Source organism: Saccopteryx bilineata, chromosome 2, assembly GCF_036850765.1.
Source record: "Saccopteryx bilineata isolate mSacBil1 chromosome 2, mSacBil1_pri_phased_curated, whole genome shotgun sequence".
NCBI classification, from domain to species: domain Eukaryota; kingdom Metazoa; phylum Chordata; class Mammalia; order Chiroptera; family Emballonuridae; genus Saccopteryx; species Saccopteryx bilineata.
In genome coordinates, this window is record NC_089491.1 from 312,578,694 (window position 1) to 312,606,208 (window position 27,515).

Genomic DNA, 27,515 nt, shown 5'->3' on the forward strand with positions numbered 1-27,515 from the left:
CGTGCAGTTTGGTTGGGTTGGCGACGATGACGCACGCATGACGTCAATGGCAGCTGGCGCGGTCTGGGCACGAGGAGCGAAGTTGGAATGGGGGTGGGGGGGGTGAGAGCAAGAAGAGGGTTATTTGCATTTAAAGGAGCCATTCCTTGATAGCGATCAGGGCTTAAGCCTTAAAGTGTATCTGGAAAACTAGACGTCTTGTACTACGGGGCAAAGAAAAGGCGTGGTAGAACTGAAGTCGTTTGTGACTTGAGTTTGCTCTGTCAATTATGTCCTTCCGCGTAAAGGGGAAATAGTCCGTCCGTGCCGGGCTGGAAGCACGTGACCTGGAGGGGGCGGATGAGGAGGGGAGAGGGAAGGAAGGAGGAGCTGGGGAGGCGACTGTCAGGCTTCGTTTCAGCTGCCCCCGCCCCCACATCCTGCCTACCCTCCTGCAGTTGCCACCACATCCTGCTCAGGCAGGGAACTCGTGTGGGGGGGACACTGACCTAGGACTCCGCTTTGGCACCCCTTACCTGCCCCTTTCAATTTCAGGTTTGGGCCTCTGCCCTTTGCCCTGGCAAGCCTACCCCCTGGCAGTGAGCTTGGGGCACAGTTCTCTGACTGCTCCCCCTTACATCTGGCCTGTGGGACTTGTCCGGAACCCCGGCTCAGAGCCCCATTACTGGTCTAGGACAGTTATCAATGGACAAATAGAAGTGTTCAATAAAGTTTTTATAATCTTAACAAACACACATATACACACGCACACACACACATTCATGTAATAGACATTTGCTAAGCTCCTTCCTTGCCAGGCTCTGCAAAGCCATGAAGACCCAAACTTGAGTTAAACTGCTGCCTTCAAGGAGCTCAGGATCTGGTAAAAGGTAAATTAGAAACCAAAAACATCAGTACAATATGGTGTACTGATGGGGTAGATGCACAAAGTAGAGCGCACTATGTACAAATAGAGGACACACAAGTCTAAGTGGAGAATGTGTACAAAGAAGGACCACCAATACTCATGTAGCCCTTTCCCTCACAAGCAAGATGTAAAATGTGGGGAGAGGTTGAGACCTTTGCTGGGATTACTGGAAAACTGGAGGAATGATTGACCCATTGGAAGGGATGAGATGGATGGAGGCAGGCAGTGGAGATTGTTCACAAGACTGCGGGGAAGCCAAGAGGGGTCACCAATCAGACAGAGGTTGGAACAGCAATAATGGCTCCCCAGAGATATGGAACAATGGGCAGGAAGAGAAGCAGCCCTGGGGGTGAGGAAGACCTTTCCAAATTAGGTTGAATTAGAGATGCTTGGGGAGGCATGAATAAAGAGAGCTATTGATGTTTTGCTGTATAGACTTATGAAGAGGATACTGACACACGTTGTAAGACTATGGTGGGTGTCTTTCTGACTCTGGAGGATTTTATAGCAACTTTGGGCTGTTAGATGATAGTCTCTAGTAAAGATAGATTGGTAGCTAGAGAGGAAGAAGGAAAAATGAGACCCAAACATCTGAGCCTGCATAGGCATTTCCACCTATAGGATTGTGGGATAGTTAATTCAGAGACTAGAAGAAAAAGATGCAGTGAGTCATTTTTAAGAAGTCTTTATTAGCCTGACCTGTGGTGGTACAATGGATAAAGCATCGACCTGGAATGCTGAGGGTGCCAGTTCAAAACCCTGGGCTTGCCTGGTCAAGGCACATATAGGAGTTCATGCTTCCTGTTCCTTCCTCCATTTTCTTTCTTTCTGTCTTTTCTCTAAAATGATTAAGTCTTAAAAAAAAAAAAAAAAAAAAGAACAGGCAATGGTGCAGTGGATAGAGAGTCGGCTTGAGTGTGGGCTCATCTAGTTTGAGCAAGGCTCACCAGCTTGAGCCCAAGGTCACTGGCTTGAGCAAGGAGTCACTCGGTCTGGTGTAGCCTCCTGGTCAAGGCACATATGAGAAAGCAATCAATGAACAACTAAGGTGCAGCAACAAAGAATTGATGCTTCTCATCTCTCTCCCTTCCTGTCTATCTGTCCCCCTCTCTCTTTCAAATATATATATGGCCTGACCAGGCAGTGGCACAGTGGATAGAGCATCGGACTGGGATGCCAAGGACCCAGGTTCCAGACCCCAAGGTCACCAGCTTGAGCGCGGGCTTATCTGGTTTGACCAAAAGCTCACCAGCTTGGATCCAAGGTCGCTGGCTTGAGCAAGGGGTTACTCGGTCTGTTGAAGGCCCGCGGTCAAGGCACATATGAGAAAACAATCAATGAACAACTAAGGTGTCGCAACGAAAAACTGATGATTGATGCTTCTCATCTCTTTGTTTCTGTCTGTCTGTCTCCGTCTATCCCTCTCTCTGACTGTAAAAAAAAAAAAAAATATATATATATATATATATATATATATGATGCCTTTATTATAATCTGATTTCCAGCAACATTATTCCCTAGATCCTGCCTTAATTTTCCATGGAAATCAAGATCTCGTTTGTTACTTTTCCTTTTCCATGAAGTTTTCTATCTCTCTGTGTACACACACATAGGCATATATAATTCTATCCTTCAGCCTCTCCTACATATGTTAAGTTCTATCAGCCTCTCCTACTTGGTTTTTTAATGAATTACCATTTCAGCACCTCAGGGGCCAGGACACTCTATCTCTCCTCTGAGCACCCTTCTCCCCACCCCCTTAGTTTTTCTCTTCAGCTGCTGGGCGTTTAACACCCTCCCAGGTGACTCACCTTTCTTCCTCATTCCTTTGTTAAGGACCCAACATTCCATCAACTGGCCAATCACAGCCTTGGAAAGCCTGCCATACGGGTTAAGATTGGCTGGAGTTGTGGTTGGTGGGAGGCTCACCAGACAGATAAATAGGAGATTGGGGGGGGGGGGGTCTGGGCATCAGCCCTGGGCAAGAATTAAGAATTTGTTCAAGGGCTGCATATATAATATATAATATATATAATATAAAATATATTTGTAATTTAAATTTTTATTTACTTATTTTGACAGAGAGAGAGAGAGACAGGAAGGGAGAGAGATGAGAAGCATCAGTTTTTTGTTGCTGCACCTTAGTTGTTCATGGATTGCTTTCTCATATGTGCCTTGACCAGGGGGCTACACCAGACTGAGTGACCCCTTGCTCAAGCCAGTGACCTTGAGCTCAAGCTGGTGAGCCTTGCTCAAACCAGATGAGCCCATGCTCAAGCTGGTGACCTCGGGGTTTATGAACCTGGGTCCTCCACGTCCCAGTCCGACGCTCTATCCATTGTGCCATCGCCTGGTCAGGCGGCTGCTTATATTTCTGAGAAAATCCTTCTAATAGAGCTGGGGCCAAAGAGGTCTCTGGCTTTGAGAGCCTCAATACTGGAGGCTGGTGGAGAGCCCAGCTCCCTAGGTCTTTTGAGGGCTTGGCTGCCCCCTGCTCACTTTGTTATTTTTCTATGGTCTGGGACCCAATGGTCTGAAGGCTGAGTTCCCAGGCCTGCTCCTATGAAGTCTTTTCCAGCAGTCCTGGATCTCTTCAGTCTCAACATTCTGCTCTCCCGACATCGACAACGGAAACAGCCGGAAAATAAACACCCTGATGACTAAACCATTTCTCCAGCTAGAGCCTGGGGAAGCACTAAAAATAGAGGCCACAAGTGAGGGGAGGTTCCCCACTTGAGGGAGGGGTGTACACTTTCCCATCCTGCTACTGCCACAGCCCCAGACCTGGCACAAGGCTCTGTACTTCTCAGAGGCCTTGGAGACAAGGCAGATGGGCTTTTCTTGCAGGGAAGACTGACATCTTCTGGTGCTGGGCCCCATTTCCCGGGTCTAATGGGGAACAAAGTGGGACTTTTTTTTTTTTTTTTTAATTTTTTATTTTTATTTTTTATTTATTCATTTTTAGAGAGGAGAGAGAGAGGGAGAGAGAGAGAGACAGAGAGGAGAGAGAGACAGACAGAGAGAGAGAAGCGGGGAGGAGCTGGAAGCATCAACTCCCATATGTGCCTTAACCAGGCAAGCCCAGGGTTTCGAACCGGCGACCTCAGCATTTCCAGGTCGACACTTTATCCACTGCGCCACCACAGGTCAGGCCAAAGTGGGACATTTTAAATCAGGTTTCCTGAAGGAGAAGCCATGTGGAAGGGTTGGAAAACTGAGGCCAAGGAAATAGGAGCCTACTGGTTCCCTGTCTTAGGATGTTTAAGATAAGCCTCCAACCTATTTGCAGAGCAATTCTACTGAGCTTGTCTCCTTTGAGGCTTTTATGTGACAATGGACCTAAAGGGGTCTTTGCTGTCTCACCCTTGAATTATTATAATGCAGCATGAGATTCTGTTCTAAACAATCTACTTGTATGAACTAATTTAATTTTCACGCCAAATTTATGAGTTAGGTAGTATTACCACTATTTCCAATTTTACCCATGAGGATCATGACTTACAGGGCAGTGCAATAATGTTCCTGTGTTCACAGTTAATAAATGGTGAAATAAGGCTTGGAACCAAGGCAGCTTGAGTACTCCAAACTTGATGCTTCCAATCACCTGACATGCTGCCTCCCTCTGTATATGCTAGTCTTTTCAGCACTTAAACCAGAATCAAGTCTTTGTCCAGTAAATCAAACCCAGCCAGATAGAAATCAGGGTGTATGAAGAACTGAGTGCCCTTCTGTTCTGCAAGGTTGAGATCTAAGCCAGATTCCTTCATTTTCTCAAGCTCTGGGTAGAAAGCAGAACTTAGAGGTAACAGAGATGCTGGAGAGGAAGTCTGACTGGTACGGCACCCACACTTCTGTTGTAGAACATGTAAAGATCCACCACACCCTGGAGCAACTAGGAATTCTTAATTTTTAAAAAGAAGACTTTGGGTGTTTCCTATGCTGGGGAAAATTAGGGGCCCGCCCGTTTAACGCCCCCCCCCCCACTTTCCCAGGCTGTAAATCTTCTGGGGCTTCAAGCACTGGGGATTAGGTCACTCAACTATAAACTGTCGCTTTAAATTGCTGGGCGTCTGCAGAGCCAGGCCCTTATAGGGAAGGGGGTCTCTCACAGGTAGAGGGAGCAAAGGGGCTCCCTAGGTAACCCTAAAAAATGAATGTATCCCTTTAAGTGAGCTTCGGCACACAGTAAGTGGGGGAGATGGAATCTTTTCATCACTTAGCGTTCATCCTTAGTTTATCTATCTAGACTCCCACCTCTCCTGGGGCTTGGGGGGAGCGGTCGGGGTAACGTGTCTATCAGGGTGTGCGCACAGCACGCAGAGCCTCCCGGAAAAGGACCTCCTTAAGCGCACGGTAGCAGCAGTGGTAGGCGGCGGCCCGGGAAGCTCTGAGGGTGTACTGCGAGCGCGGCCCGATCCTTTTAAAGGCCTCTGGGTCTCGCCTCCCGACTTTGCTTCACTCTGTCCCTCCTTCTCTCCCGGCCGGCGGAGGGATCTGCCGCTCTCGGTGCTGCAGCCTAGCTTAGGCAAGGGGTGGGGTGGGGGCCGACGGCCAGGTCTGGCGGGCCAAGGAAAGTGAGGGGCGGGGCCGCGTCTCCCGGCCCGCCCTGCATTGGCCCCACCCCTAAGCCCCCATGCGTCCCTCCCGTTGGCTACTCGCTTGTCCATCACCACTGTTTTCCCACCCCTCAAGCTAGGCTGAGCAGTGCCTACGTCGGCCTTGACTCCCGGGGGCTGGAGGAGTTACCTTTGGAGCCCGAAAGAGGAAGGAAGCAAAATATCAACACAGCCGAGGCGGCTCGGGCGCTCGGCCCCGGTCCCCCGCCTGCCCGCCGCCCGCCTGCCCGCCTCCCCACGCCCACAACGGGGGCCCAGGCCCCCCGGCGCCGCCCAGGGCCCGCGTGGACGCCGGCCTCATTTATTATTCCCCCGCCTGGAGCTGCGGCTTCCTGGTGTTGAAATCCCTTGGACTAGAAACGAGGGCTACTCCTTCCCAGCGGTGACAACCCCCCCTTCTCCCAGCGGGGCCGGTGAGTAGAGAAAAATAATGCGCTTACCGCTTTAAGAGGCCCCCTCCCCCACCCCGTCCTGAGGTTGGGGTGGAGGGTGGTCCAGACCATCCCCTGGAGGGATGGGATGGGTGGCCTCCAGGGCTGGGAGGAACTCGTGAGGCGGGCTGTGTTTTCGTGTGGCGTTGGTGGGAGATTACATAGGGGACTGTTTGTGTTAGAGAGTCGGCTGCCGGGGACAAGTGGGGCTGTCTGTGAGGTCGGGGTGGGACGGGCAGCTTGAGGCTTGTGGGTTTGTCGGTGTCCGGGGGTTCCGACGGTCTCTGAGTGGTCTGGGAAGGGATGGCATCCTCAGATGGGGCCTCCGGTGACAGCCGGGAGCGACTGACATTTTAACAGCTGGCCCCCGCCCTCCCTTTCCCTCCTCGCGCCGCCTGTTCCCTCCTCCTTGGCCCGAAATGGTGCAGAAGGGGGCCTGGGAGGGCGGCGAGAGGGTGGGGGCGGGGGGAGCCGCAGCTGTTTGGGAAGCGGGGGAGGGAGGGGGGATGTTGTTCAAATGACACCAGGGTGGTGGGTTGGGGTGTGTGAGTGTGGCTCCTCCGGGCCCGGGTTTGCCGGGTGCCTGTGGAGTAGGGACGCGGAGTCACCACGGCGGTGGGCACGCAGGATCCTTCCTTGGGACTTCCGAGACCCCTGATCTGGTTTGTCAGCTGCCCCAGCTGGAGAACCCCTGGCCAGAAGTTTGCAGCTGTGCCACATCTGGGCAGGAGTTCTCCAATTCCTCTCTCCAGCTATGGCGGGCTGAATTGGGCTCAGAATGAGGTATAGGAAGTGGAGCGAGGGCTTTTGGGGAGGGAGGGACAAGGAAACTAAGATGTATGTAGTCTCTTTTCAGTGCCCTTCCCCACCCTATTAGGTTTGGGTCTTAAAGAGATGGAGGAAAGGGCCTCCCTTCCCCAGTGATTCAAACTGACCTCTGAAACCTCCTGAGGTCTCATTATAGGAGGGCTCTTGGGTGTGAGCGGTGGCTTGGAGCCACCGACCAGGTTATCCCAGGTTTGTCCAGAGTGGGAGGCTCTCTGTAAGTCCCCTTAAGCAGTGCATTGTTGAGGGGTTGGGGGAGGGGTACAGTGGGTGGATCAACTCGTCCCCTACCTTGTGCCCAGCTCCCCTTTTTGGGTTTCCTTGTAGCCTTCATTTTTTGTGGTGAGGGAGTGGGGAGCGGGGTGGCCCTCCCTCACCTCTGCCCCATCTGCTCTGTGGGTCTCCTAAGGCAATTCAGGTGCCAGCCTTGACTATGGGAAATTTGTTATCTGGGGCAGTGACCTTGGGCTGCTCTGGCCTCGATAGGAGGGGAGCACAAGATTGAGTTTTTTGAAGTTAGGGAGCTGTCCACCTCCCAGTCTGCTCCAACCCCCCAATGGGGAAGTCTCAGTGGTCAGTAAGAACATCAAAAAGGCACATGTCAGTGTTCACAGATGTCCACCCGTTTGTGGTCGAGGGTCACACCCGCTCCAGGTCTTAGCCTGGCTGTTCCAGCTGCCTGACTGGGAATGAATTTCCTTCCTGTGGTTTCCCAGTGTTGGGCAGGAGGTGGGGGTGGGGTGGGATCAATGTGAGGGTGGTTGAGGACTTGTTTCTATGAAGTGATTGGCAGACACTGGATCTTATATTTGGCTCCTTCCCCCCACTTGCTTCAGCATATGTATTTGGACCCTTGGGTCTCAGTGGTTATAATTCTTATTGATGTAACTCCTCTTCCCCAACATACCTGCTGTGTCTGTGTGTGTGTGTGTGTGTGTGTGTGTGTGCGCGCGCACACACATTTGTAAGGTGTGGGGGTTTCTGGTTTCTCTGGGGAATGGAGGAGCTTTCACGCACACTCCTTTAGAGGCCAGAAAAGTTGAGTTTTTGCTTAAGATCACATAGCAAATCTGTGTCAGAACTTTAGTCCAACTGCCACTCTTTCAGGCACAGCTTCATGGTAGGGAAGACACAATCCTTGTTTTTGGAGGCCCTGCTCCAAGGGGAGAAGCAGGATCCAGTCAGAGAGCATCATAACCCTTGTGTTGGGGGATGGGCATGTGAAGCTGGGCTAGAGCTTCTGTCTGCTGTACCTGGAACAGAGTGGTGGAAGAAATGGGAGGATGGTGGGTGCTGCCCATTGTCCACCAGCTCTGTACATGCTGCCTCTCTGCTGGAGGAGCCTAGGCTTCCCAGCTGTGCCCCTCTCCTGGATCTTCTCATCAGCTGGGAGATATAATAGTCTCTCTGCTTGCTTGTTACATAATCTCTCTCCAGCAGATTTTTCTTTTTTAAAAGAAAATCATCCGTGGGTCTTATTGGGAGGTGTGATGGGGGGGGAGGTGAAGGGTAGACACCCAGGTGGGGGGGCTGGAAGACAGTAGCAAGGAGGCTGCAGGAGGCCCCTTGGCCCTGAGGGGACAGAAGAAGAGACCTTCCATTTAGACCCTCATTGATTGTTATCTATCCCCTCCCACCCTCCTCTCTGATCCTGCCCTGGGCTGCTTTCTCTGCTGTGGGTGTCCCTGGCTCTCTGTGCATCCTGTCAACCTGCTCATTCTGGCCAGCTGGGCCCCCTGCCCTCTCTGGTTGGCACTGGGTCTGGAATGTCAGTGCTTACTTTGGTGTTGGCCTGGTGTGGGTGCCAGTCACTTCTGAACCTCTCTGGAGACAGCAGGGGTCAGGGACAATTTTTCTGGTTGTATTTGGAGCCAGGCCCTCTGCTTTTCTGCCCCTCTAGTTCAAAGGGTGGTTACCTTACTGGAGAAGAAGATGAGTTAGTGGGGTAGGTAATAGAGGTCTCCAACTCTTGGCCACAAGTCAGATTTGGTGTTCACCAGGGTTCTATCAGTGAGTATGAGGATCAGATGTGGGCCCAGGACCCATCATCAGGAGTTAGATTCTGAGTCTTGTGGCAGTGGTGGCAGGTTCTCCCCACCTCTTAGTACTATGGCTGGGACTCTCCAGGCTTTCTGATGCCAAATGGTTTGAGGCAATTATCTCCCTTTTACAGGGAAGGAGGAGGTGGTGGTGGGGCCCGCATAACCTCAGCATCACTGTAATCACTGGTAACTTTTATGAGCCAGTCATGGGGTCGGAGTCTGGCCAACTGTCTGTCGTTCTGTCCCAGTTTGGTGACTTACTTATGGGTGGAGGGGGAAGTATTAGGTGCTAGTAGCTCTGCTCTGGAAGCTGGATACTTGGCTGTGTTGTGATTAATGTTGCCTTGTCTGTCCACAACTGAAGTAGCCAGAATGGAGTTTAGACCTCAGGAAGAACTTGCCAGTGGAGCTAGTTGTTGGAGAGACAGTCTGCTCTAACTTGACCTGGGAAAAAGGGGGATCTCAAAGCACTTTTTCTTCTTTGGTGGTTCTTGGTGGCTGTGCTGAAAGTTCTTGAACTTTGGCCTAGTGGGAATGATGCAGTTTGACTCCTGGAATATTTATTTTCACTTCTCTCACCCTGCCCAACTGAAAGTATTCTGAGGAGAGTTTGTTCTGGGGCTGTGGAATGGCTAGTCTATGAACCCCTTTTTTGTAGCAAGAGGGCTAGGTTGGGGGGAGGTCTGTGCAGATTGATAGGCCCAGATGAACTTGACAGGTCCACACACATGCATGAAGGTGTGCAGTGCATACATGTGGCTATAGCACCCACGGCCAGCTGCCGCCCTGCCCTGTGGGGGGTAGTGAATGGCAAAGATGATTAAAGGATTGAAGATTGGGGATATGGTGGGAGGGCTGAAAGCAAGGAGGTGAAGGGCATGCAAGAACTATGAAGAGAGAAGGCTTGATTGAAGCATGAGGGATGGACATTATACTTCAGATGGGCAGACCTGGAGCATGGCTTGTGAGCTGCGGAGTCCTGGCTGACTTCCATCACTGCCCCTTACATCCCCACCCTCTCCAGTTTTTCCCACTCTGTGGCCCTGGCTTAGCCTGCCTCTCTGTCTCTCACAATGGCCATGTGTCCTTGGATAATTCAGCTTTCCAGATGAATAGGAGTTTTGCTTAGCCTTGTGGTGATCAGAGCACCTGGGTTTTGGTTTGTCACTGGTCTCTGTCGCCCTCCCTACTCACCCTGATGAGCCCTGTCCACTCTGAGGTATCAAGGTTGTATCTGAGCCCTCAGGCATTTGGGGGCCAAACACTGATTTGGGTAATCTCCAACACCCTTTGCATATGATTTTAACTTTTCTTGAGGCTGTGGTCACAACCTCCTCTTCCTGGGAGCCTAGCCATACTTCTGGCCAGGTGTGGAGAAAGGGGGATGGATGCATTTATTGGTTCTGCACAGGACCCTGATAGTCTGGAGGCAGGAGTGGGGGGTGAGGGGTTGGGGAGGGTTTGTTCCTGCTGTCTGTTCTTCTTTCCTTTTTGCCATAGGCTGGGAGGGGAGGGACTTGTCTGGAGCTCTGGCCTGTTACTGGCCACACCCAGGCAGGACCATATTTACTCATTTAAACTCACCATCCCAGGAGTCTCTGGGCTCTAGGCCTGGTCACTGACCTTGGCTTGGTGCCTCTGGCTGTGTGCTGTGGCCACTCCCCTAGGAATTGGGCAGACCAAGGAAGCATATAGAGAAGGAGTTTTATTTTGCCCCTGGTCAAGAGAGCTTTCCTACTCTGGAGACCAAAAATCTAAAACTTTTGAGGTCCCCGGGGACTGGAGGAAGGAAACATTTGTTGTGTCCTTGTGTGCCAGGCTCTGTGTGGCGCATGGAAACATACGAAAACTTGTTTATTTCTCTACAATTTTTTTTTTTTTTTTTACAGAGACAGGAGAGAGTCAGAGAGAGGGATAGACAGGGATAGACAGACAGGAACGGAGAGAGATGAGAAGCATCAATCATTAGTTTTTTGTTGCGACATCTTAGTTGTTCATTGATTGCTTTCTCATATGTGCCTTGACCGTGGGCCTACAGCAGACCGAGTAACCCCTTGCTCAGCCCAGCGACCTTGGGTCCAAGCTGGTGAGCTTTGCTCAAACCAGATGAGCCCGCACTCACGCTGGCAACCTCAGGGTCTGGAACCTGGGTCCTCCGCATCCCAGTCTGATGCTCTATCCACTGCGCCACCGCCTGGTCAGGCTGCAGTTGGGTTTTTTTTTTTTTGTTTTTTTTTAATTTTATTTATTCATTTTAGAGAGGAGAGAGAAAGGGAGAGAGAGAGACAGAGGGGGAGAGAGAGGAGAGAGAGAGAGAGAAGGTGAGGAGGAGTTGGAAGCATCAACTCCCATATGTGCCTTGACCAGGCAAGCCCAGGGTTTCGAACCGGCAACCTCAGCATTTCCAGGTCGACGCTTTATCCACTGCGCCACCACAGGTCAGGCACTGCAGTTGGTTTTTATATGTAGTTGAGACTGATCAGAGGCTTCAGTGATGCTCCAGCTTGTGAGGAGAGGTTAAGGGCTTTTGTTTGAGGTTAAGGGAAGGGTTCTGCCTTGTGTGGGGGCAGAGGAACTGGTGGCCCAGGGAGACCCTGGAGAAGGAGGAGGATACTGTGAGATGAAGGGAAGAGTGGGCCTAGTAGTTTCCCTGGCAGAGGGCAGAGGATTTAAGTTGGTGGCAAGTGGAGAGGAGGTGCTTTGTTTCCCTGAGGAGGTGTTGTCTTCAGATCGAGTGCCATAGGCGAGAGCCCCAAAACAGGGACGTGAGGGCAGGAATGAATGACACTCAGAGACCCCTTCTGGGGATCCGTTCCCTTGTGCTGCCACGTGAGATGGATGAGGAGAGGCTGGGGCTGAAGATTTGAGCCTTGAGAATCCTGGGCTTGTCTGAAGTAAGCTGCATGGAGGATATAAGCCTCCCTGGCCCAGAGGTTGGGGGAATCTGTCCTGCAGGGAATGTGCCGTAATCCCAGGTAGATGGGGAGTCTGCATGCTCTCAGTCCAGGCCACACAGGGAAGCACTGCTCAGCAGTCAGCTCACCTCTGTCACTTATTCCTGGTGACTGGGCAAGTTCCTGCCCAGCTCTGAGTTGGTTTACATTTCTGTGAAAGAGGTATGCCTCACCTGGGAAAGGAAGGAGGTTCAGTGGAAAATGTGTGGTACTCAACACAGAGTGGGTGCTTAGAAAGTGGATGTGTCCTTTTTTTCAGATGTCAGCTTTAGCCTGGCCTAGGACTTACCGGCTAAGGCAGCTACCCAGCAGGTGGGGAGAGGGCAGGCAGTGTCCCAGGTAGAAATTTGGTGTAGGGAGGAGGGGAACAACTGAGTAGGCCCTGAGGGAACGAACCTCCAGGCCCAGTCGGAGCCTGGGATGGGTTTGAGAAGCCTGGCATGGTCCTGCACTCCCCAGCTAGTTGTCTCCTGGTCTCAGAACCCTTCCACTTTGCCCCATGAGCTTATCAAATCCCTCTCAGCTTCATATTTCTGATTTCCCTGCTCCCAACCCACCAGCAAGTACTTGGAGTTAAGGGTTGGGAGAACAAGAAGTAAGATGACCTGGAACCTCAAATGTTTTTTTCCTTTTAGCTCATGTGTATGTTATGTATTTAAGTGAGGGATAATGGTTGGGTTAGACCAGGAGAAAGGGCTGGTCTTGAAAAGATGCTTCAGGCCTTGCCTGTCACATCTCTCTTGACCTCTGATTCCTTTTCCTCCAGCCCCCACAGCTGCCTGCCTCTCTGCTGACTCCCCATGCATACCCTATGGCAGGCCCATGGGGCCCCTGCCCAGTGGGCGACTGGGCGAGAACAGGTGTCCTGGACCGGCTGCTCCCTCTTGTCTTGCCCACCTGTCAGCCCAGAGGGTGGGAAGCTGAAGGGAAGGGGAGAAGAGGAACTTCTTGGCCCCCTCACCTGCTCCCTGGGGTGGGGCTCTGGTTATAAACCATAGCAGAAAGATTAAAAGTAGACCACAGGCAGGACTTCCCACTCAGGGGAACGATAGCACCAGATCATAACAATGACAGAGAAAGCTTGGTAGGCAGGGGTTCTTGCTGACAGAAATCAGGTGGGTTTTTGCAGTGTCTTCATGAAAAGATGAGCATGAGTCTGATGTGGGGCAAGAATTTGCATAGCTGTGTGCAGTTCCCCTCCCCCCAACTACCCCAGCCCCCCTCCATCTGGCTGGGCATCTTAGCCTCACCTGGCACCTTTCCTGAAAGCAGCAAGCTAATCCTGTAAGAGCTGCCTGGCTGGCCTCCTCAGCAGGCCCACGCAGCTGCGCTGCCTGCCCTCCCCTGCCAGGGGCTTACAGGACTGTCCTTCTGAGTCAGAAGGAGACCCTGAGTGGCCCCTTTAAATCCTCCGTGGCTTCCCAGGGTCATGATGTCTCTAGGAGGATTTGCTTTCCCTGATTGGATTGGCCTCTTTCTGGCCCCCTGTCTGTAATTGTAGGTGGACACACCATACTCTGATCCTCTACCTTTCCTTTCATCAGAAGTGGTGCTATCCAGTCTGAGGACCCAGGCCTCAGGCCCCCTCCCTTCCCTCCATCCCAGTGATCAGGGCCCAGCTTCCTTCATCTGCTTCAGCCAGAGGAGCCCTGCCCTGTTCTGTGGGTGGGAAGTAGGGATCTCGCTGCTTTAAACAAGGGGACAAACCACTGCCCTGGAAGAGGGTGCTCCTCTGAGACTGTCTACTGTCTGCTTTTATCCATGTTTTCTTCTTTAACCTGCTCTTCCTTTGGCCAGAGGCTCAAACTCTATAATTACCCGCCCTGCCCTCATTTCCATGGGAAGTCCCTCTTCTGATCTAACCACCAGCCCACCTGCTGCAATGGCAGGCGGCCCAGACCCAGCACTGGTGTCATTATGCTCACTCCAACGGCTTTCAGGCTGACCCACCCCCAAGGCCCCAGCTGCCACTTTCACTTCTGTCTCCTGAGATCCCAGAGGGAAGTTGGTTGGGGAGGTGGAAGGTGACACACTAACCGTCCCAACCGCCCCCACCTCTCCTCAGCTGAGGCTTAGGATGGCCCGGGTTCTATCTACCACTCTCATCTAGATGACTGAATTGGCTTAGGTTGTAGTGCAAGGGCCGGCTACAATGAGAGGGATGGTGGTTAGATAACAAGAAGGACCTCCCAGGATTGAAGACCCCTGCTGGGCTTCATTGTTTTAAGGGTGAGGCTGAAAGAGTAGATGCTATAACTGGACAAGCAGAGGTCAGTTTGACCTCTTCTAGCTCCCCTTAGAGTCAATGCGAGGACCTCTATGCCCTCCAGATGTTACCAGCTGTCCATGCTTGGTTGTGTGGCTTCTGACAAAGCAAATTTGAGCCCCAGAGACTACTTTGAGGCCCTAAACTCTGCCCTGGCAAGTGCTCTCAGTAGTCGTGTATCTCTGTTGCTTGCTATACCAGGCCATTTCCTCTATTTGGCACTAGAGTGGATTTTTAAAATGGGGATAGAGGTAGAAGTTGATCACCTCCTTTTCCTCCTGCTGCCTGGCCTCTGCACGAAGGAGGTGAATAGAGTATTTTTTCCTGGGGAGCCACAAGGCAGTTGTGGAGCCAATATCCTTCACCCCGTGAATCTTACCAAATTCCTCAGGCATTACTGTTTGCCGATTCCTCATAACTGCACCTCTCCTGCCCCCTATCTCTCTGGACAAGGACCTGGATGGAGTGGAGGACCCGGTTGGTTGAGAGCTGTAGATAGTATGGGGGGAGGGGGTTATTTATCAATTCATGAGTGCTTTCAGGAGAAGGATGGAATTGGACACCTGAGGTATCAAGAACTCCACTTAGGGTCCCTAAGTACCTAGTTCTGCTGGGTGGACCCAGGTTTTGGAATGAAAAGTTGAGCCTGATGGAATAAGTCAAACACTATGCAAATCCCCATGCAAATGAGAGGCAATGAGTCATTGTTGACTGGCCTGATGGAGTGGAGCATGAAGCAAGGCTCAGGCTTGGGTTCCAGAACTTGGCTCCACCAATGACCATGACAGTGACCTTGGGCCAGTCACTATTCAGTAACCAGAAGCAGGACCCAAGCCCTGGATCTGATAGGCATTCCAGGTGTGTGCGGGGATTGGTATGACTGAAGCTGCCCCCATGGCCTTGTGTGCCCCACCTGGCACTGTCCTGGCTGCCCACGAGCCTCTGTCAGCCCGTAGCCATCCGTTGTGGGGGTTACTGTTCAGAAAGCACCCCCCTCTTCAACCTTCTCCCTACTCTTCTTTGGACTCCGCATTGCCCTCACCTCTCAAGTTGGGGGACAGTGGGCCCAGCTAGGCCATCTCTGCTGTTCCTTCTCCGTGGACTCACACAGTCCTGACCTTTTTTCCTTTTGGGCCTCTCTGCAGAGCACAGGAAGTGAATATTCAGGCTGGAAGAGCACTTGGGTACCTGGTCCACTCCACCCACCTATTGTCCTGGCCAGTGGGTGAATCGTGGCAGAGCAGTGACTTATTTGGGTCACATGGTGACTTCGGGCCAAAGAGGGACTAGAATTAGTTATGTAGAATCCCTGCCTAGAGCCCCCATATTTCCTTGTGATGCAACCACCACTTTCCTACTGGGATTCAATCTTCTGTTGCCCCCAGATTCTTCCTGAGACAGTCTGGGTGGCTCCAGGAACTTGCAGGGGTTTCAGGAAGGTTCCTGGGAGGCCAAGGGAAGGCCAGAGTTGGGGTGGGAGGTGCTGGAGTCTGGGAGGGTGGGCTGGCTGCTGCCTTGGTAGGGAGACATGTACCTCATAGCTGCCACAGGAAGGATGAGAGCTAGACTACAGGAAGGACAGGCTGGGGTGGGGAAGCAGGAGGAGGCTCAAGAGACAGCCCCTCACTGGAGAAGCATCTCCTGGGCAGAGAACAGGATGACCCCATCCCGGGAAATTTGCCAAGGAAAGGAGGGCGGGAAGCCTAGGGTGGGGCAAGGAAGAGTTGTCCAGCAGAAGCCGCAGGGAGGGCTTTCAGCCTTGCTGGCACACTGGGTGCTGCTCTTGGCAAGTCAGTTCCTGCCCCTAAGCTGAGGCTGTAGTGCCCTACCTCCACTAGCATTCCTAGGGTGCCTGGGACCTGAGACCGCCCTGCGGCAGGTTCGGCTCTCCTGGACTGGTCTCGCTTTCCTGGACTGGTCCCTCTCCCTTCCCCCTAGCCTGACAACCCGCCCCCAGGTCTCTTGTGGGTGAGTTAAAATTAGCTCAGTGCCCAGGCTAAAAATAGCCCCTGCCCAACCCTGAGGCTCTTGGGCTGGGGGTGGGGAGTCCCTGAGGGAGGGGAAGACGGTGGGAACGAGGGGATTGGGTAGTTAGCCTGCCAAACAGAACTTTGAAGGGAGGAGGATTGGGGGTGGGGGTGGGGGCCCACTTATGCCTTAGCGAGCAGACCACCTGTGCCTTTTAGAGCAGACTGCAGAATTCTGGGGTGAATACAGAGACTGCCACATGGGGAGACAGAGAATGGAGTCAGGGAGCAGTAGGTGGGGAACAGACTGGGGGGTGAGAATTGGGTTTAGGGGAGGAACTCTGCCTTTGCTCAGATTTGGGAGAGGTATTGCTCCCCAACTGGTCCCCCCCCAACTGCGGGACCAGTATAGTATTTGTGAAGGAAGGGCTTACTGTCCAGGGCCCCATCTCCTGGTATTTGGGGGGAGTCACCGGGCTCCCCTTCCTGTCCATCTCCCAGAGCTGCTCCTCATGTGCCTCAGCTTCATGGGAAGCAGTCCCAGGGCTGAGGTTCCGAAAGTGACTGGGATGGGAAGGCTATGAGCCCTGGACTGTGGTGGGAGTGGAGGCGTTCCCCAGGGGACTGAGAGTGCCCTTGGGCCTTGTGTTCACCTCTGCCCAATCTCAGGACCTGCTTGCCCTAAGATTGGGCATAGTCCAGAGCTTCCAGGGCTGAAGTGCTCCTTCCAGCAGTGGAGGGGGGAACTGGGCCCAGCTCAGGCCCCCAAGGGTCCCCTTTTCTCTCCCTGCCCTCGCCCAAGGGGGACCTGCCCTTCTCTTGTCTGTCTCTTGGCTGGACTGCAAGTTTTCAGGGCAGGGATGGCGCGCTGTTGAGTTATGCCCACGTGCCAGGCCTGGCATCAGCTCTGTTCTCTCCCCACGTATCTTGATGCACCTTCCCCTCTGTCTGCTCCTGCCTCTCCCCCTCCCCGCCAGCCCTCTCCTTGTTGGCCTCTGCACCACTTGGCCTTTTTGGCCTCTCTACCTCTTCTTCGTCTCCTTTCCTACATCTGTGTGTCTGTCCCCCTCTGCCATCCCCTCTGTGTCTGTCTCACCCACACCTCCTCCCTCATTAGTGAGCAGGCTGCTTGAGGCCGCCTGACTGTGGGGGTGACAGGTGGATTGGATTGTCACCCCCTCCCCCAGCTCCTGCTGCTTATTTCATGCCCTGCAGCCCAGCCACAGGGAAGGGGCGGGAGGAGGGATGACAGCTGCCTCCAGCGCCTCCTACCTTCCCCTCCAGTCCATAGCCTGCCGCCCTGAGCAGCCTGGGAGGGAGGGATAAAAGGCCTGCTTAATGAGAGCTGCCTTTCTCTCCCTGTGGAAGAACAGGGTTGAAGCCATTGCTTTGGGACCAGGGCTGCTCACTCAGCCTCTCTGGGCATCTGCCCTGTTTGACCAGTGCTGTCCCACAGTGGTGTGGCAGCTTGGAAAGCAAGCGCCTTGAAGTTTGTCTGTGGGAAAGAGGACAGATGCGGGGGAAGGTGTGGAGAAGGGGAGACGGCTACTCCCCTGATACTAGCGGTTGGAAGGCGCTTCAGTGGCTCCCCAGGAAAGGCACCCCTGCTACAGCTGCGCTCCAGGAGACAGCCCTGACCACCCCACACCCCCACTGGCCCCCGGCTACCCTCACACAGGAACTGAGATAGCATCATTCTGAAACCCCTAGAATGGTTTGAATATTGCTCAGGTACCAGGAGGTGTTACATTGGGGGAGGCTGAGGCCTGCTACTTCCTTCATGCCCCTTCCAAACCCAAGACCCCCTTAAGGTACATTTTGTATATTATTTGCACTTCATTTGCATGTTAATAGAACTCACTTGTTCCTATTTTTCCATAGCTATGCGATGGAAAAATGGCTGTCCGTGGGATCTTTCTGGATCTCCCACATCTCTGGTCCTCTTCCTCGTCCAGAATGTTGTCAGATGAGCCTCCCATCCTGTGCCTCCTCTGCTCTCCATTTGCAGAGGCCTCTCTGGAGCCCAGCTGCTGCCCTCCCTCCCTCTTTGATCCTTTGCCACCATGAGGAAGGCCCTACCTCTCCCTGTCCTGCTCCCCACACCCAGGAGGTCCACCCTGCTCTATCCTGTCCTGCCAGCGCTGCCCTAGTGGGTGAATCAGAAGCCGCCAGAGACTTCTAGGAGGAACTTTTGGTGACACAGATGCTGTTAGCCAAAGGGGTCATAGTTGTGGCCTGAGGTCAGGTTGGGTGGGCCCTGGGACCATCAGAGCATGAAGGCCATCCTGGCCACCCCCTCCTTTCTCCCTGGTAGACCTAAGTCCTCCCAAGCCTTGAGCTCCAGGAGAAGTAGCCAAAAGGCAGTTTATCTTTGAGAACTTCCTAGAGGAGGAGCAGGTGGGAAAGGAGAATAGGAAGGGGGCCAGGCCAGGGCAGGGCAGGGAGAAAAACTCACATCTGGAGAACAGATGCCAAGGCCTCTGGCTCCTGGCAGTTGGTTAGGTAGTTAGGCAGAGGGCTAATTAAGGAGGTCCAGGTGTTCATTAAAATCTACCTAATTGGCTAGGAGGGAAGCTTGGACAGGATAGACCTCTGTATCTTTTTTTTTTATTAAAAAAATTTTTTTTTTTTATTTTTAGAGAGAGGAAAGAGAAGGAGAGACAGAAAGAAAGCGAGGAGAAGCAGAAAGCATCAACTCATAGTAGTTGCTTGTCATGTGCGCCTTGACTGGGCAAGCCCAGGGTTTCGAACAGAAGACCTCAGCATTCCAGGTCGATGCTCTATCCACTGTGCCACCACAGGGCAGGCAACCTCCGTACCTTTGATTAGGTCAGTTTAGGGTCCTTTGTGTCCATCCAGACCCCAGCCACCCCTTCTTTCAAAGTCAGGGCTGAGTTCATGTTCTTGCCCTAGGGCTTTCTAAGACTGCAACAATGTAGAATGGAGAGCAGAAAGGAAAGATTGGTACAGACTGAGCCTGCCTTGTAGCAGGGTATCTGGTTAGATAAGAGGAAGGACTGCCCAAGGCAGGGGCATCTCCTCTTCTGGCAGTGTTGCACAAAGATGGGAGAGGCTGTGGGGAAGGGGCCATGAGAACATGGAATTATAAAAAGTGCTTTGGGCTACCTTGGCAGGGACTGGGGATAGATGATGCCCTAGCTTCCCTGTCAGAGGATGTGGATGGGTCTCTGTGGCTTTCCCTGTCTTCTCAGCCCTGATCCCTCTCACATCCCAGCTCCCCCAGCATGAGGCGGGGGTGGGGGGGGCGGTATAGGAGATCCGCCAGGGAGCTGGTTGCCAGGCGACAGTTGCCTTAGCAACTCCATCCTCTCCATCTCCATGTGTTCAGGGCTGCTCCTTAGAAGACTTTAGAGTCTCACCCTTTGTACCAGCCAACCCAAGGGTGGAAAGGGTTGAGGACTAGAGTGGCAGAGGTGGTTGGAAGGTAGATGGTTTCCAAATGGACAAGCTTCAGGTGCAGCTTGGAGAGGAAGGGTTCTGTCTCAACAGCAGATAAAGAGGAGCTGGTCCTATAGTAGGACTGATTGAAGGACCACAAGAAGGATTTCTCACAGGATTACAAAGATGAAGCAGTTCTGTCTTTCTTTCAACAGCTATTTTCTGAGCTCTTCCTTACAGGGGATAGAGTGGTAAAAAAGTGCCCTGGCCAGGTAGTTCAGTTGGCTAGAGCATCGTCCCAATACACTGGGATTGCGGGTTCAATCCCCAGTCAGGGTACATAGAAGAATCAACCAATGAATGCATAAATAAGTGGAACAACAAATAGATGTTTCTCTCTCTCCCCCTTCCTCTCTTTTTAAAATTAACTAATTAATTAATTGGGCTGTGGCCAGTTAGCTCAGTTGGTTAAGAGCGTCATCCTGAAACGACAAGGTTGTGTGTTTGATCCCCTGTCAGGGCACACACAGGAAGCAACCAATGAATGCATGACTGAGTGGAACAACAGATGAATGCTCCCTTTCCCTACCTACCCTTCTCTCTTTCTTCCTCTCTTCCTTCCTCTCCCTTCCCCTCTCTCCCTTCCACTCTTTCCCCTTCCCCCTCTCCCTTCCTCTCTCTCCTTTCCCCTCTCTCCCTTCCCCTCTCTCCTTTCCCCTCTCTCCCTTCCCCTCTCTCCCTTCTCTTCTCTACCTTCCCCTTTCTCCCTTCTCTTCTCTCCCTTCCTCTCTCCTTTCCCCTCTCTCCCTTCCCCTCTCTCCCTTCTCTTCTCTCCCGTCCTCTCTCTCCTTTCCCCTCTCTCTCCCTTCTCCTCTCTCCCTTCTCCTCTCTCTCTTCTCCTCTCTCTCCATTCTCCTCTCTCCCTTCCTCTCTCTCCCTTCCCCTTTCCCCCTTCCCCTCTCTCCCTTCTCCTCTCTCTCCCTTCCTTTCTCCCCCTTCCCCTCTCCCCCTTCCCCTCTCTCTCCCTTCTCCTCTCTCTCCCTTCTCCTCTCTCCCCTTCCCCTCTCTCCCTTCCTCTCTCTCCCTTCCCCTCTCTCTCCCTTCTCCTCTCTCTCTCCCTTCCCCACCCCCTCTTTCCCTTTTCCTCTCTGTCTCTAAAAAAGTCAATAAAAATTAAGCCCTGGACAGATAGTTCGGTTGGTTGGAACCTTGTCCCAGAGTGTAGAGGTTGCCTGTTTGATTCCCTGAAAAAATTAGAGAAAGGCAGATGTGGTTCCTGTCTTAATGAAGTTTTAGTCTTATAGGGGAGCCAGACATTAAATAGAATTTAATAATTTATAATTATGTATTACAGAATTGTAATAATTTATAGTTATGATAAGTGCTAGAAAGAAAGGAACAAGATACCTGAGAGTAAACAATTGGAGGAACCAAGGGAGTAAGTAGGTTGGCTTGCAGGAATGACTCTTTTGAGGGTCATGAGAGCCAAAAGTGTTCTCTCCCAACTTGGAGGAAGACACGGTGTTGGCCATAAGTTGACAGAAGTTACATCTCAGCAAGAATTTGTTGTGAACAAAGGGAGATGAGAAGGAGATAGTAAAATGGGAGGGGGGAAGGCAGTTAGATGCTGTAAGCCAGAGGAGTGCTGTAGTGACTGCATTCACCAGTCTGGGTTGGGGTCTCCAAGGCAGGCCAGCAAATCCTTTTTATTTTTTTGTATTTTTCCAAAGTTGGAAACGGGGAGGCAGTCAGACAGACTCCTGCATGCGCCTGACCGGGACCCACCAGGCATGCCCATCCTCAGCGCCCGGGCAAACTTTGCTCCAGTGGAGCCTCAGCTGCGGGAGGGGAAGAGAGGAAGGAGAGGGGGAGGGGTGGAGAAGCAGATGGGTGCTTCTCCTGTGTGCCCTGACCTGGAATCGAACCCAGGACTCCACGCCAGGCCGACGTTCTAACACTGAGCCAACCGGCCAGGGCCCAGCAAATCCTTTTTAAAAAAACCGTTTTCTTAGTGTTCCCCTTCCCGCCTTCAGTGTGCTCTACAGCCTTTGGATTGTACTGGGTGGCAGGGGAGCTGAAATCCTTGGGCTGTAGGCTTTGCAGTGATGGTTTGGCAGAGATTGGAGTTACAGGCAAGGAATGGGGGCGGATGGAGCTGTCCAGGCCCAGGTATCTGCTGGGCTATTCAGGGTTGGCTGGGCTTGCGTTGGTGTTGTCCTAGGGCCCTTGTGAGGGGGCCAGTAGGAGGCCAAGGTCCCGAGAGGGGAAGATCTGTCTCTGGGAATAAAAAGAGGGGGTGGGAGGTCCTTCCTGGAGTGGGAAGAGAGCTACATTGCTTTCTGAAGATGCCCAGATAGAGTAGAAGCTCTCTTTCCAGCTGGGCTAGGGAAGGCCTGAGAGACAGTCCTGGTAATGGGAAATAGTGGAGAGGGGAATTCCTGACCCTTCCCAAATCCATTGATTCCCTGCCTTCCCTCTCTCCATGCAAGATGTTGAGGCTGAACTTCAGCACCTTCTGAGGAATCTTGGGGGCCACGGTTGAGTCGAGCTGGAAAGGTTCAGCCATTGGAAATGGGGGCTGGGGAGGGGTTCTTTATTTTTTTGAGGAGGTTCTTAATTGCAGGTGTCTTGTCATCAGACACTCCAGTGACACTACTGCCCATCTCCCTCGACTTTAGTGGGGTCTCTGGAGGGAAGTGGTAGACTTCCATAATCTGGGCCCCAGATCTCAGGATCCAGTTAGAGAGGCGTTAGAAAGCATGAGCCCCATGCTCATTGCCTCATTCACCGTCTCCCAGAAGGTTCCATCTCTGATTCAAAGACTCCTGGAATCAAAGAGCTGGAGGGACCCGGGATTATCTCATGCCTCCAGCCCTCAAGGTCTTACCCAGACTGGGCACTGCGCACACCCGAAAGCATGCACCTTTTCTGGCTCAGTCTGGGTTCTCACCCCTAAGCCCCCTCTCATCCCAAGGTGCCTCAGAGTTGTACGGTACAGGGGCTCCATTCCCCATCCTGGCTCCAGAATTGGAGCTCTTTGATTGGTGGGTCAGGACTGGTTTATAGATGTACTCTCTGTATTTTCTCTTGTGTTTCCAGATAAACAAGGTTGAGAAGCAATATATATATATATATATTTAGTTTTTTTTGTATTTTTTTGAAGCTGGAAACGGGGAGAGACAGTCAGACTCCCGCATGCGCCCAATCGGGATCCACCTGGCATGCCCACCAGGGACAATGCTCTGCCCACCAGGAGGCGATGCTCTGCCCCTCCGGGGTGTCGCTCTGCTGCGACCAGAGCCACTCTAGCACCTGGGGCAGAGGCCAAGGAGCCATCCCCATCGCCCGGGCCATCTTTGCTCCAATGGAGCCTTGGCTGCGGGAGGGGAAGAGAGAGACAGAGAGGAAGGAGTGGGCGGGGTGGAGAAGCAAATGGGCGCTTCTCCTATGTACCCTGGCCGGGAATCGAACCCGGGTCCCCCCGCACGCCAGGCCGACGCTCTACCGCTGAGCCAACCGGCCAGGGCCAAGAAGCAATATTTAAACTGAGCTTGGGTTCTAGAGTTGGCCCATTGCTTTAGAGCAGGAATCGGCACACTATGGCCCATACCTGTTCTTATAAATCTAGTTTTATTCGAGCACAGCCACACTCGTTCATTCATGTGTTGTCTGCAGTTACTTTCATGCTACAGTAGTTAAAACAGACTATCTGGCCTATAAAGCCTAAGTATTCATTACTTGGCCCTTCACAGAAGAAAACTGCCAGCTTCTGGTCTAGAGGGGTGATTTATTCATTTATTCATTCATTTATTTATTTATTTGTAGCAGTAGAACCCTTTAAAAAAAACCTGTAAGCTGAGGCCCACTGAGTAAATTGACTGAGGTGGAAAGTCACTGGTTGGAGAGATGGGGGTCTGCAGCCCAGCCCTGCTCTGGGATGCCAGACGTCAGGGCTTCCTGAGCTAGATGTGAGGACCCCTGCTCTAGACCTGCTTTGGTGTGTTCTTGATATAGGGGTGCAGAAACCCTCCCATGGTGGCACCAGGTACACTGTGCTAGCTGTTAATGGATTTGGCAGTTGTTCACTCAGCACATTCTCTGCACCAAGCTCTGGCACAAGAATCACCGTTCTAGGCCAGAGGGGCAGTTGGTGAACCCAGGTATCTTTACTCTGGGAGAGGAAAACGGGTGGGGTGTTCTCTAAGACCTAGACCCTCAGGAGCTAGGGAGCTGCATGCACTGCCTGTCCTGGAACCCGAGGGCAGCGGTGGTGGTGCGGGAAGAGCCTAGGCTCTGAGTGTGAGGTCCAGCTGTGCATGGCTATAGCGGGCCATCCCCTCAGGTTGCTGCCATGTCCTCATTTTGAGGTTGGGGCTCAGATGCTGACAGCCTCTCCCAGGGGATGCTGTGGGCCTGGCCCGTGTGCCCAAGGAACAGGGTTGAGGGTTGCCAGGCTGACAGTCCTCTCATGACCCTACCCTCCCAGGAGGCTGTGCAGAAGGTGTCTGCAGACCATGAACTGAGCACTGGTCCCAGACCGTTCATGAGCACAGTGTGAGGCGTGCCGAGACCCACCACCCAGCAATCCCCTCCCCTCCCTAGCACTGAGGATCCCCAGAGAAGATGGGGAGGAAAAAGATTCAGATCCAGCGAATCACCGATGAGCGGAACCGACAGGTGAGGAGGTCCTGGAGCCACACAGTCTGGATGAGGGCAGGAAGCTGGCCTCTGCTTCCATTCCTTGCAGCCACTCTAAGAGGGCTTCCTGTGAGAAGGGGACCCTGGAGGCTATTATGGAAGGGGAAGAGCCGAGTTGGGAAAAGAGGGAACTCCCTTCTCCTTGCAGTTTCTAGAACCCTGTGTCCCAGAACTCCTGCTGCTGCGACCAGATAGACCTGTGCCCTGCCCAGGAGCCATATGCAAGCCTCAGGCCATACCTGGGCACGCCCCCTTTCCCAAGATGAATCCTTCCCTCTTCCTACCCCAGGGGAAGAGCCAGGAAGTCCTTCTGTTCTCCTTCCCTGACCTCGTTATAGTCCCCAGAACAGAGATGTGGAGGTCCGTCCATCTGAATCCTCTGCCTTCAGTGAGTTGGCTGTGGGCTATGTCGTGGCCATATGTTAGCAGAGGGGTGCTGGCCTGTTTCTTCCCCAGACCAGGGGCTCCTGAGAAGAGAGCTGTGTCACCCTGAGATGGGGGCTCCCAAGAAAGGGCTGTGTCCAGCTGCCTGTAGGTGGGGACTCCTAGACAGGACTTGTCTGAGCCAGATTTGGCTGCCCACCCGCCCACCTGCAGGTGACATTCACCAAGCGGAAGTTTGGGCTCATGAAGAAGGCGTATGAACTAAGCGTGCTGTGTGACTGCGAGATCGCGCTCATCATCTTCAACCACTCCAACAAGCTGTTCCAGTATGCCAGCACCGACATGGACAAGGTGCTGCTCAAGTATACAGAGTACAACGAGCCGCACGAGAGCCGCACCAATGCTGACATCATTGAGGTGGGCCCACACACGCGGACTCCATCCACCCCCGCCTGCGACCAGCCATCATGTCCCATGCAGCACCTATGCACACACACACGCATGCACGTGTACACCTGCTCCCATAGCCCCTCACTTGTGTGCTCAAATACATAAACCCACATTCTCTTACACAAACCCTGGGCCAAGGAGAAAGGAAGGGCAGTTAGTAGATATTAGGTGTGGCTGCCTACTCAGCCCACTCCTGCTCTAGCCCTCTTTCAGAGTCTTTCTTCATGTCTTTTGGGCATGACATGGCTTCTGTCTTCTCTGTCTTTCCTCAAATTCTCTCTCTGTCTGTCTTTTCCCTTCTCCAGCTTTTGGTCTGCTATTTCATCTGACTCCCTTTATCTCCCTCTTTGTTTCATTTCTCCTGCTATCTCTGTCCCTTTTTAGATCCCCATGGTCCTATGTTCTTTTTCAAAGAGCTGCCATTGTGGGCTGTTGAGGGACGTGGTCTTTGGGGTCCAGCTCTGTCTGACCTTTACTGGCCACACGGCCTTGGCAGGTGGGTTACCCTACCCGAGCCTTGGTGCTCACCCACCTCCACGAAATGGGGCCATTGTCTGCTTTGAAGAGTGCTGTGGGAATTGAATGAGATGGCCCAGTTCTTGCTCCTCACACTGAGATGTGTGTGTCTTGGGCAGATAAACTTGTGCCGAAGGAGAAGGATGCCTGGGAAAGCACAGGCCTGTCTTCTAGAGCGAGACTTGAACTTAGAGATTTGGAGGAAATTTCCTTATTTTCATATTACAGAAAACAGATTTACTCAGGACTAGAATATAAACTTTCAATTTATTTTAAAGACAAAGCTATCTGTGAGATGTTTTGAGCATTGAGAGGGCAGCTTTGGGGTCTATTCTAGATACACCAGGTGTGTCCCTACTTGGTATGGTCACATGTGAGAACTCTGACCTTGGGCAAGGACAGCATATGGGGCGGTACATAGTAAGAGCTCAGTAAATGCTGGCTCCCTGTTTGCCTTTCTCCCTCTTGTCACTGTACCTCTCTGTCTCATCTCTACATCTCTCTCCTCTCATCTTCTAAGCAGAGCCCAGGTATTGAGCTGGGCCAAGCCAGCTCTGACTGTCTTCCACCAGGGAATGCCTCATACTTCTGGTCATGGGTAGTAAGGCAGAGGCTGGCTAGGGCGCCATCCTCCCCCCCCCATACCTGTCACCTTGGAAGTACATGTCTCTGCGCCAGTGCATTCCCTGAGCTGTCACTCTTGATACCTTCCCCACCAGTCACGTCTTCACACAGTGCCCCAGGAGATGAGGGTGGCATTGAGGGGGTGGGCAGGGGAAATGCTGCGACCCTTGAGGAAGGAGGTTGGAGAAGGTAGGGGGTCTTTGGAAGGGCTGAAAGAACTCCGGAAAGATGGGCATGGGAAGACCCTCACCTCTGCTGACAGTAGTGGTGCGGTTACAGACCCTGAGGAAGAAGGGCTTCAACGGCTGCGACAGCCCCGAGCCCGACGGGGAGGACTCACTGGAACAGAGCCCCCTGCTGGAGGACAAGTACCGGCGTGCCAGCGAGGAGCTTGATGGGCTCTTCCGGCGCTATGGGGTGAGCCCCACTCACTCTCTCTCTGTTGGCCCCCCTCCGGCTCCTTCCCCCCCAGGCGCTGCACAAGAAGCACAGGGAATGTGAGAGCCCTGAGGTGGACGAGGTGTTTGCCCTGACCCCCCAGACGGAGGAGAAATATAAAAAGATAGACGAGGAGTTTGATAAAATGATGCAGAGTTATAGACTGGCCGTGAGTAGTAGCATGGAGGAGAGCCTCCCTGTGGTGCATGGTGTGGCTTCGCGCCCCGCCCCAGCCCGGCCCTCTGCTGTCTCTGATGGATGTCCTGCTCTGAGCCATGCTGGGGCTATTGACCTGAGGAACCTCTGACCTTGGTCATGATAAACCTGTGACCCATGCTGAGCCTCACTTGGATGGAGCATAAGCCAGGAGAGGCCTGGAGTGTTCTTCTCACCAGTAAGAAATGTTTAAATGATGAGATCCTTAGATGTCAGAAATGTAGAGAATGTGCTCTTGTCTGGATCTTTTTTGGGGAAGAGACCCCTTGGTCTTGCTCTGGCACCCCCCAGACTCATACTCAGTAGCATTGTTTAGGGAAGGCAGAGACTACGGAAGGGAAAGGCAGTGAGGTGGGTGAATGCCCTGTTCTCTACAGTAGGCCGATGGGTGAGACACTGCAAGTGAAATGGTACCCTGACCCATGGCGCAGGCCTATAGCAGCTGTGTGTGAGTTTGGGGCTATATTCAGGGCCTCTAACCTGCTCCCTGTGTGTCCTGCCTGGCTGAGGACTAACCCACCTCTACTAGGGGGGTTCCAGGTGGCCCTGGCCCTGTCTGTAGTGAGTAGAGCCTTGTTCTCATTCTCTGGGCCAGAACTGGATCCCAAAGCATTCCCACCAACATACTTCCTTGGTGGGAGTGGCAGGCAGGACTCCAAGAGGGCCCAGGGCAGAGAGCTCGAGCTGCTGGCCCTGGGACATACAGCCCAACACTGAAAGAACCCTTGTCGGCCTTTTCAGGCAAGGTGGGTCCAAGGTAAGGGGTCACACTGGCCTGACGC

The 27,515-nt window shown here is 52.8% G+C and overlaps 1 protein-coding gene across 10 annotated transcripts in view; it reads left to right on the forward strand.

Annotated features, from left to right (window-relative positions):
• Positions 1–5,612: 5,612 nt before the first annotated feature.
• Positions 5,613–27,515, forward strand: part of MEF2D (myocyte enhancer factor 2D) — a 35,998-nt gene continuing 14,095 nt past the window's right edge. For 2 of the 10 annotated variants that reach the window (XM_066261820.1, XM_066261823.1), the window contains exons 1-4: positions 5,615–5,936; positions 23,894–24,084; positions 24,703–24,906; positions 26,552–26,686. In XM_066261820.1, coding sequence (XP_066117917.1) covers positions 24,031–24,084; positions 24,703–24,906; positions 26,552–26,686 — 393 coding nt within the window. In that variant the 5' untranslated portion in view covers positions 5,615–5,936; positions 23,894–24,030. Of the gene's footprint in view, positions 5,937–6,536; positions 6,738–9,717; positions 9,786–23,893; positions 24,085–24,394; positions 24,494–24,702; positions 24,907–26,358; positions 26,497–26,551; positions 26,687–27,515 lie in introns of those variants that run through there. The other 8 variants (XM_066261819.1, XM_066261821.1, XM_066261816.1 and 5 more) reach the window with 7 other exon arrangements.